Raw genomic sequence first — 11,842 nt, 5'->3', positions numbered from 1 at the left:
TGACTTGCAACTGTTATATGATTTTCCTGGAAAAAAATAATGGACTCTTGTACTCTTTCATTTTATAATTCATGGAGTAAATCATTGGTCAAGCCAGTTGCATGTTGAATTTGGACAACTGGTGTATGTGATTTATGTTCAATTCTGCATTTTATGTTATTTGTAATTTTTCTTCCCTGTGCTTTACTTGATCCTATGTTTATGCAAATCGAAATGAAATTTAGCTTTTGAAACTGAAATTCTTTTGCAATGACATAGATAATTAGATTTTGTCTCATTTTAATTGTGCAATTCTAATCTAAGCTTGAGGCTAAAGACCCTACTGGAGGAGTGGAAAAGCAACCTGAATGCTCGAATCCTTTACCTGAAAATGTCAAAACACAGTCGAATTCTGCAGATTTGTCTTCACTTACAAAGGCAAATAAACACACCGCTCTTTCTGTGGTTAGGAGATCCCAACGTATTCAAAATGCAGTTTCTCCTTCCCAGGACAAGGAAATTGAACGTATAATCGAAGAGATAACTCTGAGTGAAGGTGAAAAGGATGTTGATGTGCCACTTGATGATGAGACGAGGAACTACCAGAGCCAATCCAGACACAGGAGAGCATGGAAGAAAAAGTCAACCATCTTTTACAACAAATTGATGAACAAAGAAAGACTATAGAAGAATTAAACTTCAAGGTATTCAAGCTTCTTTTGCCTTTTGCAGATCATCATATGATCTTCCTAAAGGTGGAATCTTGTGAATTTTGATAAAATATTTTGTTGACATTGACTAAAACAGGCTACTAGGAGTTCTTCCCCAACTGGAAGCCCTCGTGGAGCAGATGTCAGATATCGAAACTTGTATTTTGAGTCGCAAAAGAAGGTTTCTTTTTCAACTGCTATGTTGTTTTTCTCCCTAAATGGAGATTGAAGTAATGGTCATTATTTGAAATGTTCGTGTAATGAAGTGTTTTACTTTTTTTCCTGTCTGACTGCAGATTGAATCCTTGATGAATGAAAACCACCAGCTAGCTCTCAAGTTGGAACGAGCCCTTGGCAAACTCGAAGCAGTATGTCTCTAAAACTATCTTTAGCTCAAATAGGCTGCCAAAGAACTCTATTACCATATTATGTCTCTAAAACTATCTTTAGCTCAAGTAGGCTGCCAAAGAACTCTATTACCATTTTATATGGTACATTCATGAGTATTTATTTGACTGTTTGATGATTTGTTATACTTGGGAGTGATGATTTGTCATTACCATGATCTCTTCTGGACAATGAAGCTAGACCTTTCTTGGTTCTTTTTCATGTGAAAATTTTATAGCCTTACAGTTGAGTTATAAAATGTCATCTTTCTCTGTATAAGGAGCGATATGATAGCATAAATGGATTTATTTACTCTAGATGCATTAATTGCAATCACACGTATAGTTTTGTGTTGCTTCCTTGGCATATTATTAAACGTATCTGGGGTTTGCTATTTCTGGCAGCGTTTCCTAAAGATCAAACCTTTTTTAATGTTAACTTTTAACATTTCGTTTTTTTTTCTTTTGCAGTATGAGAACGGAGCCTGTGCAATTTCTGAAGGACTGAAGAAAATGAAGGAGATGATCTTGGTCACAAACATGACAAGATCAACTGAAACAGCAGTGAATTTTTCTACTCAGGCCTTTCCTTCGATGGATGCAGGTGCCGAGCCAAAAACTAATCCTAAGAAGAAGAAAGCTCGTACCGGTAAATAGGCTTCAATCTAGTTGAATCTTAGTTGGTGTTTGTCAGTGTTTTGGTTGACATTGAATTAGAAGATCTTGGCAAGTCCGTGGTGTTACCATTGTATCCAAACTTGGAGCTTTTGTGTTTGGTAATGCTGATTGCATAGAGGACTTGGTGTTTTAGTTTCATAACAAGGATTTAAGTGTTAGAAAACTTGATCTTAAAAGCTTATCTTCAAAATGAGTATTCAGCAGTTAAGTTACCATAACTTGGTCGCGGTGGGGGCTAAACATGTTTACTGAATTAATCCTTTAACCAAATTTATTAATATTATGGTTCAATAAATATATTAAATATTTCAATTTATTTGTTCTATGTTGATATTTGCATTTTATGATTTGGTTTCTTATGGTATTTTGAGATTATGTAAAAAAATTCATAAAAAGAGTTTAAAATGTTCTAAACTTGGCCTAACAGAATAACATTTTTATATAACCCACACGCGCCCTCCTATTCTTATATACATGGTTTTCAGAATCGGACCGGTTAGCGAACCGGTCATGTTATCGGTTTATTGGTTCAACCGTTCGAATCAGTTCGACCGGTCGGAAGAACCGAACGATGTCATAATTACTTAAAAAATTAAATAAAAATACCAAAAATATTTAATAAAAAATATTTTTTTATCACAAGTCATATTCAAAGTAAGTCATAACATATATAAGTTAAAAACTATAAAATCAAGTGAAACAAAATGATTCAAATAAACTACAACATAATATTTAAGGTAAAACATATTGAATAATAAATATAATTATATAACTATAATAAAAAAATAAATTTGGGGTTAAAAAAATCATAACAAAATGATATTGTTTGGTTTAATTTTTTTTTTAAAACAATCCCACATGGCTAAGAAACATAGAAGAGCATCCCAAAAGTCTAAAGAGTAAAAATATGAGAACAAAACAATCTCACATTGCTAAGAAACATAGAAGCGCATCACAACTAACTTCTATAAATAATAGAGGTAATTTGACATTCAAAATCATGGAGTCTTTTGGTGAGCATTGAGTGAACTATTATTTCACTTCAATCAAGCTCGAATTTTGAGTTCAAGTTTCAAGTTCAATCAATATATTTCGAGTGTGAGTTGAACTTGATAATTTTTAGCTTGTGAGTTTGAGTTGAGTTGAGCTTACTTTTAAAGTTTTCAAATTCGAGCAGAGCTCAGCAATACTCGAGTTCGACTTGGCTCGTTTAATAAACGACGTTGTTTGGTTTAATTTTTTTTTATAAAAAAAACAAAAATCCCGGTTTTTTCTGGTTTTTCCCGGTTTTTTCTGGTTTTCAGCCGGTTCGGTTCGAACGGTTCAGCGGTTCTGGCCAGTTCACTAATAGCGGTTCAACCGGTTTAGATTGAATCGGACTAAACAACGGTTCCGATTGAACCGACCGATCCGGTCCGATTTTCAAAACAGAGCTTATATATATATATTATCTCTCTTAAAATCTTACCAAAATATATACCAAAAAGGCCTAACAGAGAATATTTAAATATTTTAAAAAATAAATAAAAAAACATAACAAACAATTTTATTTTTTTAGAAGGAGAAAAAGAAATAAATAAAAATAACATCCTAACAAAAACTATACTTTTGGGTACATAATAAAAAATAATTTTAAATATTAAAAATAAAAAAAGATTGTCACACTTCACCCACACTGACTAATCTTGCGACATAATTTAATGTTATTTTATTAAAAAATGTAAAATGAATAAACTGCACATATAAAACAATCAGTTGATCTAATAGAAAAGATATTAGATTTCTTAAGTAAGGTCGATAGTTTAAATTTTGACATTTGTGAATGAAATAAACTGGTTGGAAGGGTCTCATTTACCTCTATTTGATCTGGATTAGATGATCAATAGATCGGATACTAGTGATAAAAAAATTATTAAAAACATTTGGATGTAATTAATTTAATTATTAATTAATTATTGAATTTATATTATGTATAATGTATGAGGGGTTTCTAAGCCAAAGTCGAAAGATGCAATTAATAGATCCAAAGGAACTTCAGAATGTTTACTAACAACGCGTGAAGCACACTGTATCTTTCTTCTTTTTTCTTGGAAAGCTTAAGCAAAGTTACCCAGTATTTGGAATTGGACACACCTTGTCATAGTTCAAATAAAACCTACAAACAGTGATAATATATAGGGTGTTTTTTTTATAAAGTTTTGGGATCTCTCGACGTCTTCAAGGGGTGTTCATTGTTAGATGATATCTTTAATGAGATTCCATGAAAAAAATTAGCTATTTTACACAAATATCACCTTAATAAAAATTAATTACTTGTTAGTCACTGTTTAAGAATATTTTACGGATCTAATATTTTTAAATACTTTCTATAAAATTATTCATGCATTAAATTATATAATACAATTATATCTACCAATTACCACTTGACACTTTCTGATGCGTTTTTGACCCTTTCAAAATCCTATACGTGTAGTATATTCTAGGAAACTTTGAGGGTAAGTAATTTAAAATATAAATAATTTTATAAAATATTACAGATCATTATCATTTTAAAAATAATTTTACAGAAATACGCGGTACATGTACCGCATAAGATTTTAAAAAATATTTATAAAAGTTTTATAACTAATATTTATTTTTCAAAATCCTATGCGGTGAATGTGCCGCACCTTTCTACAAAATTATTTTTCAAAATCCTATACGTATAAGATTTTGAAAAGGTCAAAAACACATCTCAAGTAGTAATTGGTAGACATAATTGTATTGTACAATTTAATGCAGGAATAATTTTATAGAAATTATTTAAAATATGCTAGATTTGTAAAATATTCTTAAACGGTACTTAACAAGTAATTAATTTCTGTTAAGGTGATATTTGTGTAAAAATGCCAACTTTTTTTTTAAATACTAAAGACGTCGGGATTTCCACAATTAAATTCACCCAAAGACACCGAGAAATCTGATCCACCCTTAAAGACGCCTAGAAATCTCAAAACCATATAAAAAATACCCTATATCAAAAATTAATCGAGTGACTACATTACTTTGGGAATTAAAAATTCCCACGTTATTATTTGGGCACTTTTGCCTAATGTATGAGGGGTTTCTAAGCCAAAGTCGAAAGATGCAATTAATAGATCCAAAGGAACTTCAGAATGTTTACTAACAACGCGTGAAGCACACTGTATCTTTCTTCTTTTTTCTTTGAAAGCTTAAGCAAAGTTACCCAGTATTTGGAATTGGACACACCTTGTCATAGGTTCAAATAAAACCTACAAACAGTGATAATAATATATATATATATATATATATATATAAACAAATAAATAAAGGAAACCTTATTCTTTCTCTATCATGTTATGCACTGAATTGGAACAAGCAGATTGCAGTCAAACCATTAGCAAGTAGTTTTAAAAGATTATATAAGCTTCTTTTTTCCTTATTCTGTTTCGTTGAGTCTTTTTTTTCCTTCAGATTATTTGCACCCAAAAGCTTCTTTTTTGAAGGTGTGGGTGCGTTGTTATCAGATTTTATTTTATGGATTTTTCTTAAATTCGTCCTCCCCCCCCTTTTTTTGGTTCTTCTGAGCAAGCAAAATATGTTGAATTTTCAGGGGTTTTCTTGAGATTTCTGTAGTTTGGTCTGGTTAATCAATTTGTTTCTTTGGGATGGCTGTTGGGTGCTGAACTAAGAGATAGAGAACTTGTAATATTGAAAAGCTTGTACATAATTATTAAATATATTTCAATATATCAGTACCATGTGCTGGATAAGAATGCGGATGCTACCGGAATCTGATAGCTTATTTGGTAGAGAAAAAGGAAGATCAATGTGGAGCTGAGCTATTGGTTTTCATTTGCAAACTGAACTTGATACTTTTCTTTTTCTGGAAATGCAAGTAGTCTTATAACATAGGATACTTGGAAATCAAACGACAGGGAGAACTTTAATGTTGATCTTTTTGCATATTGATGATGATGCTTTTATTACTCTTTTGAGTTTTGAGACTGATGGGCCCTTTAACGTCGATCTTATGCAGTTCAGATTAGTTATGGAAGCTCTTGCAATCGACACAGAGGATTTTGGTTCAGATGTATACCTTGTTTTAGGACTCAAAAGATCAGGTAAAGGCGCAGTCAGAACTCCACGGATTTTAACACTTCTTCATTCCTTGAGAAATCTCAAGGAAAATGAGATGCAATCAGAGACAGCAAACGTTAAAGTCTTCCATGGCTTGAGTTCCCACCATAAGCATTTGACAGTATATCAATCGCATCTTCAAGTATGCTCGGTGCAGTCCTTCATGCTTTCCTGTTGCATACATTTACTTGGATAGGTTTGAACAACAAACTGATGTGCATTTAACTTCCCGCAATATTCATCGGCTCCTTTTAACCAGTGTTATGGTAGCAGCAAAATTTATTGATGACATGTATTAACCATTCTCACAACTCATGGCCGATAATGAACTCACTTTCATTTTTTTTTGTGGGATCGTATATAAAGGTTGATCTTAGATATCCTTTGAGCAAGAATTTCCCGACAAAGATGTGTCAGTTTGGTTAGAAAAAAAGAACATTCCGTTTTGCAGCTTTTTATTCCGTTGTCTTTTGCAGGTATTTCAACAATGCATATTATGCACATGTGGAAGGCATAAGCACAGCTGAGTTGAATAGGTTGGAGATGAAATTTTTGTTTAGTCTAGATTTTAGATTTCAAGTAAGCATCAATACATTTCAGAGATACTGTTCTCGGCTGCAAAGGGAATCCGCGGAAGGGCATCGAGTTGAGCAGCCTATCCGAGCTTGTGGGATTAGAGAGAGTTGGCCCAGCAAAAGTGATGCAGAGTGTGCTCCCACAATTGCAAGATGAAGATTCAAAGTAACCCTCGTTGCATCAGTAAAGTCCCACTTGATGCTTGAATTCAATTAAGTTTTGAGTCTTGGAAAACTTGGATGATTAATTCATGTGCCAAACGTAGTCTTAGCAATGATTCTTGAAGAAACATCAAACTTGTTCCTTTGCATAATTTTTTTTATCATTTTATGCCATTAGGGCATGATTTTTTTTCCATATTTTATTCTTTATTTCTTGGCTGTAGCTTGTAATTTAGCTTTTTGCAGTCTCCTTGTGCAAAATGCATGTATATTAAATGCCGACTTTGTGGTCATGAAAATTAGTGCTTCCAATATACATTTTCCAAGATTTTGGTCTTATAGCTTTAACCCCCTTAGCATTTCCCTGTTCTTTAACGTTAATTTGAGATTAAAGTGAAATCATATGTTTTTTTTATCGTATTGCAGTTCAATTATCAGAGATGATAGAGTGAGTGATAAAGGGAATTCTCGTCTCTAGAGAGGAATATTTTACATGTAACCTCTATACATAATGAAATGTTGAATGAGTATAAAATACAGTAAGGTTTGGAAAATTTTGAAACATAATCTTACACTGCATGAATCTACAGATTCAAGTCCCTATGCAAATTTAGGTCATTCAGAAAGCATCTGTGTAATCAAGGCTGTTATATTTTTCCACCAATATTAAGCTGTACTCTGTATGGTTACCTTATTTCTCCCAACATCAGTCATAAGCTTCCGATCCCTGTTTTTGATGGCTATTGTATCCTTGAACCGAGACAGTTTTAGATTTGCCAGCGAAAAACATTCAACAGTATTATCTGGGAGGTCTCTCCAGTGCAACCCAACCAAACTTCCCTTTTCGAAAATCAGACAGGATACGGAAGGCTGCTTGGTGGACATCCCCGTTGAACAATCGAAGGGCTAACTTATCAATAAATCTGAAAAAGCAGATGATCAACACCCAAATCAATCTGGAATTCAGGTACATGGAAATCTCTAGATGAGTTTTTAACTCCATGAATGCTTCCTAAACTACATCCTTTTTCAGTGTACATAAGACGGGCTTTTTTTGCTTGTTATGACAATGGTTGCTTATTTATTTTGTTGGCTTGTGCTTTTAGACAGATCAACTCATTTTAAAAAGTAGCAGATCGAGAGATACATTTTACCGCTCGGCCCATCCACATCAACCTTGTAGCGGTTTTGAAGAGTTTTCATCCCTGGCAAGCACAACTAAAATCTATTAGCAGCAGCTAGTTTCAGCCAAAAGTTGAAAGCTCAACTCCAGTCATAGATTGTTGTAAACAAAAAAAGATTCTCAAGGAAATATGTAAAGAACAAGACTTGTGCAATTCAGAATTGCAAATCAACCGAAAATTTCCCTTTCTATGTCAAGCTCTTCATATACCAAATTGTTTGTAGTGCACTCTGAACATCTCAGTATAAGCAACAGTTTTGAGCAAAGCTAATTCTATTAGTTTGAATAAATAATTAATTTTGGCAAGTCTTCCATAGCTCCCATACAAGGTTTGATGTCTATGAAGCAAGTAACTTCAAGACTCTTATTTATGGAAATCACGTATATTTACAGCTTTTTCTGAAAATCTTCATTATATATGGTAGAAAAAAATCAGTTTATTCACAAAATGCTTTGGGAGAGGAAAAAATGAAATGCATCCATTATATTCCTCCTGGAAAAGAAGCAGGGAAAAATGAGTATTTTATTGAGTCATGATTATGCCTATTGAGACACTCTATCCCCGTTTTGAATCCCTATTATGTTCTAACTTCTTCAGTTCAGCTTCCCATGTCTATTTATAGTCCCCTGTTCCTATGGTCAATATACCATATTGATCAAACAAAAAACAGAAAAAGAAAGGACTTTTTTCCTACAAAAATTATTATTTCTTTGTTTTCACCATCCATATTAGTATAATTATACCACAAAAGTTACTATCAGCTGTCCTTAAATAACTTTAAAGATTCCAATGTTAACAGGGCTCTCAGATTATAGCTTTGTAATATCATGTAATGCAAATTGAAATTGTGTAGCAAAATTCAATTTGACATGAAAGTCCAAGCTATGAAACTGAAGTGCTTTCTTGACAGAGAGGGAAAATAATGACTGAATGAGTACCATTATGCATAATACATAAGTACGTACCTACTGTTGGAAGCTTTGCTAACATCTGAACAAGAATGGCAGCAACATCAGCAACGTCATAGGACCTCTCTCCAATGTCATCACAAATAGCAAGTTTTATTGCAGCTGCTTGATCACTAATTCTCATTGGGAGTATCCCAGGAGAATCCAGCAACTCAAGATCTTTCCCAAATCGAACCCATCTTTCAAAAGATGTATAAGGGTTAAAAATATGAGTAATTCAAAAGATGCTTTTTCATGCCAAGCTTTAAATGAATTTCAATTTTTTGTTTTGTCAAAACAAAAGATACTCTTGATTCATATTTATCCGAAAGGGAAACAATTATAGTATACAATAAAAAAAAATTTAACTACAAAAAACTGTAAAAGAACCCCAATAACGGTCAATGACAACACAACTCTGGACTTCTTTGGATTCCACAATGCAACATTAGAGCTTTTAAACTATTTGAATGCACTATGTGACAGTTAATAAACCAAAACCAACCGAATACGTACTTCAGTTCCCTTGTAACACCAGGTCTAGGAGCAGCTGCACACATTCTTCGTTTAAGCAAACGGTTGACCAAAGATGATTTCCCGACATTTGGATACCCAACTATTCCAGCTCGAACCTGGAAAAAATATAAAAGGACCAACACCTATATTAACATTTGAGTATGAAGCTTTAGAATATGGGTTCAATACTGCTTGATATATATGTACATCAAACAGATTATGTAAATATCTGATAACTTGATAACTGCTAAATGCAATATTGTTCAAATTTCAAAATTCATCACAATTGGTCTTTCAACATAAAAATTGTAAACAATCCAAATCATCTTTTGATAAATGAAGTTTACACATATAAATAAACAGCAAAACACTTGCAAAAATATGCAGTGAACCAAAGAAGCTAAGACACAACTCAAGAATGAAGATACAGGCATGCAAACAAATGCAGTGAAACCCACCGGACGAGGAAGGAGACCTTTCGCTCTACGTTTAACATTTACTCCTTCTGCTAAAGACTTTGCCAATCGACCTAGCTTCATCGTCCCCTGCATTTACAAAATTCAGATAAGTAACTTACTGAAACAATCTTCGAACCACAAAAAGTAAAAGGTCAAAATAAAGAAGTCCTAATTCAAATACCATTCCAAGCTTCCCATTTGAGAAGACAACCTTGGTTCCCTGACTTGAGAAATACATTCCCCAAGCATTCCTATCTGCACTGGATATCATGTCCTCTCGGTTTAAAACTAAAATCCTCTTTCGATTACCAAGCCATAAATCCATCTGTGCACATAGCAAACTCAGCATATAGAGATTCAGCTAAACATGAGATAACCGAATAGTGTAAAAAGATAACCTGAGGGTGCGTAGTAGATAAAGGAATTCTAGCATCCCGTACTTCTATGACCACATCCATTAACTTGAGTTGTTCTTTCAGTTCTTTTTCTGTTTTTGCAATATGCCCAGGATACCACTGCACCATTTTTAGAGCTCGTTAAAAACTTAGCAATGAAGATAAAACAGCTATCAAAGGCACCAGCTTTATACCTGCACTGGACGAAGTGCCCTGGTCCAGTACTGAAGATCAGAATCTATTTCTACCCAATCAATTTCATCTTCGACCGAGTCATTGACACTCCCATTTTCACGCCATGTTGGTGTTTTACCTCCCACAATCTGTCACGTTTAGTCGGGGAGTAAAGTCTACAAATAATTTAAGTGATACCCCAAAAAAATGAAAACATGGGCTATGTTTAGGGGACAAAAATAAGCTTGCCTGGATGGTTGGTGGAGGCGAGGAGAGAGAAGCTGCGGCTGAGAGAGCTTTCGTTTGAGAAAATTTGGGGTTCGGGTCTGGAGAGACTCGGCATTGAGTGAAGTGAGCGATATTCGAGCACGGCAGTAACCACCGTCCTGATAGCTGTAAAGCCATCGGTGTAATCTCAAAACAGTTGCTCTTTGGTTCGAGTTCTTTTTAGATAATGAAGGATGAATTGTAGAACTGCAAGTGTGAATTTTAATTTTAATTTTTTTTTGTATTTTAGATAATGATACCTGAAACAAAGTTGTGGCCCATAAAACAGCCCAAATCGGACCGTAATATATTGGGCCAAGATTTTTCACATTCCTCACACTAATTTCTCCCTACGGTTTAGAAAGTTTTTGATATCTTCTACCCATGCTGCTGTTTATGTTTCAGTTTTATGGGGAAAAAATGATAATGACCATCGGACCGTCATTCCATGGCAGCTCCTTCTCCGCAACCTTCACGGGCTCCACCGCTGTTTCACAAAATATACCATCTACCTCTCATCTACTTCACCACGTGACCTCCAGTGTCACCTGCCCTACTGCTGATTCCTCAAGCCAGTATTGTTTTACCAAGTACCCCACCATGAAGAAAGAGAAAGGCCCTTGTGACTAATTATTACTAGTAATTTGCTTTTAAGTACAGTACCAAATATAAACTAATATTGTTTGATTGTTTGTGTCAGTAAGATGCAATCATATCAGCTTAATATCGGGGGAATCTTGGACTAGTTGTTGGGTTAATTAAGACCGAATTTCTTATGGAATCTAGATACTCTCCTATAGGCTAAATAGTTTGTTTTAATAATCCCATTGAGTTTTAATGTTTTATGGTGCGGGAATGAAGTAATTCGTACATCGGGAGGTTCTTTTGAGGAAGTTAAAATACGGCTTAAAAAATAGCGTGAATGATTAAATAACTGATCGATTAAAAGTGTTACCGTAAATATTATATGTTTCACCGAAAATATAATTTGTGTTGGTAATAATAATTGTAATAACCGGCAATATCATTTTTTTATATAAAATGCGTAAAAAAATTGACTTTAACATAATCGATTAATTACTGGAAACATTATCAACCATAATAACATAACATGTAGCATTTATTTAACGTAATAGATAGCACATTTTTAAAGCCGATGGGCCCTTAGAAATCCGACGATAACAAAAGAGGTTAATTACTTAATTTGTTATCAATATTATCAAAATATTAGGTAGCGCCTAAAATGTTACGAAAGTTTAAGTTGATGGAGC

General features: G+C 33.7%; 2 protein-coding genes and 1 pseudogene across 3 annotated transcripts; 2 read left to right on the top strand and 1 right to left on the bottom strand.

Annotated features, from left to right (window-relative positions):
- The first annotated feature begins 446 nt into the window (after window positions 1-446).
- LOC120143636 lies at window positions 447-1,908 on the top strand. Its single transcript, XM_039157909.1, has 4 exons — window positions 447-683; window positions 787-870; window positions 986-1,057; window positions 1,547-1,908. The coding sequence occupies exons 1-4, from the start codon at window positions 609-611 to the stop codon at window positions 1,730-1,732; spliced, it is 417 nt and encodes a 138-aa protein (XP_039013840.1). The 5' UTR covers window positions 447-608; the 3' UTR covers window positions 1,733-1,908.
- A 3,890-nt stretch (window positions 1,909-5,798) lies between these two features.
- LOC120143668 lies at window positions 5,799-6,672 on the top strand (annotated as a pseudogene).
- Window positions 6,673-7,363: 691 nt separating this feature from the next.
- Window positions 7,364-10,762, bottom strand: LOC120143653 (DAR GTPase 3, chloroplastic). Of its 2 annotated transcripts, none has more exons than XM_039157918.1 (9): window positions 10,554-10,762; window positions 10,325-10,453; window positions 10,134-10,250; window positions 9,917-10,060; window positions 9,736-9,822; window positions 9,278-9,393; window positions 8,780-8,961; window positions 7,778-7,835; window positions 7,364-7,553 (listed from the first exon to the last, which is right to left on the bottom strand). In XM_039157918.1, exons 1-9 carry the CDS (start codon window positions 10,707-10,709, stop codon window positions 7,430-7,432), a joined length of 1,113 nt encoding a protein of 370 aa, XP_039013849.1. In that variant the 5' UTR covers window positions 10,710-10,762; the 3' UTR covers window positions 7,364-7,429. The 2 variants fall into 2 exon arrangements, with proteins under 2 accessions (XP_039013849.1, XP_039013850.1); XM_039157919.1 differs by having other exon boundaries at window positions 9,947-10,060.
- Between the last annotated feature and the right edge of the window lie 1,080 nt (window positions 10,763-11,842).

This window comes from Hibiscus syriacus, unplaced genomic scaffold (genome assembly GCF_006381635.1).
Source record: "Hibiscus syriacus cultivar Baekdansim isolate YM2019G1 unplaced genomic scaffold, ASM638163v2 tig00110860_pilon, whole genome shotgun sequence".
NCBI classification, from domain to species: Eukaryota; Viridiplantae; Streptophyta; class Magnoliopsida; order Malvales; family Malvaceae; genus Hibiscus; species Hibiscus syriacus.
The sequence above is the reverse complement of the archived record's forward strand: the minus strand, read 5'-3'. Positions and strand labels throughout refer to the sequence as shown.

Excerpts from the sequence above, each read along its gene's own strand:
- LOC120143636 (XM_039157909.1), top strand. The coding sequence starts at position 609 with ATGGAAGAAAAAGTCAACCATCTTTTACAACAAATTGATGAACAAAGA. Across the intron at positions 684-786 it reads TAGAAGAATTAAACTTCAAG|GCTACTAGGAGTTCTTCCCC; the intron begins GTATTCAAGCTT and ends TGACTAAAACAG. Across the intron at positions 871-985 it reads ATTTTGAGTCGCAAAAGAAG|ATTGAATCCTTGATGAATGA; the intron begins GTTTCTTTTTCA and ends GTCTGACTGCAG.
- LOC120143653 (XM_039157918.1), bottom strand. The coding sequence starts at position 10,709 with ATGGCTTTACAGCTATCAGGACGGTGGTTACTGCCGTGCTCGAATATC. Across the intron at positions 10,454-10,553 it reads CGCCTCCACCAACCATCCAG|ATTGTGGGAGGTAAAACACC; the intron begins GCAAGCTTATTT and ends TAAACGTGACAG. Across the intron at positions 10,061-10,133 it reads TATCTACTACGCACCCTCAG|ATGGATTTATGGCTTGGTAA; the intron begins GTTATCTTTTTA and ends CTATGTGCACAG.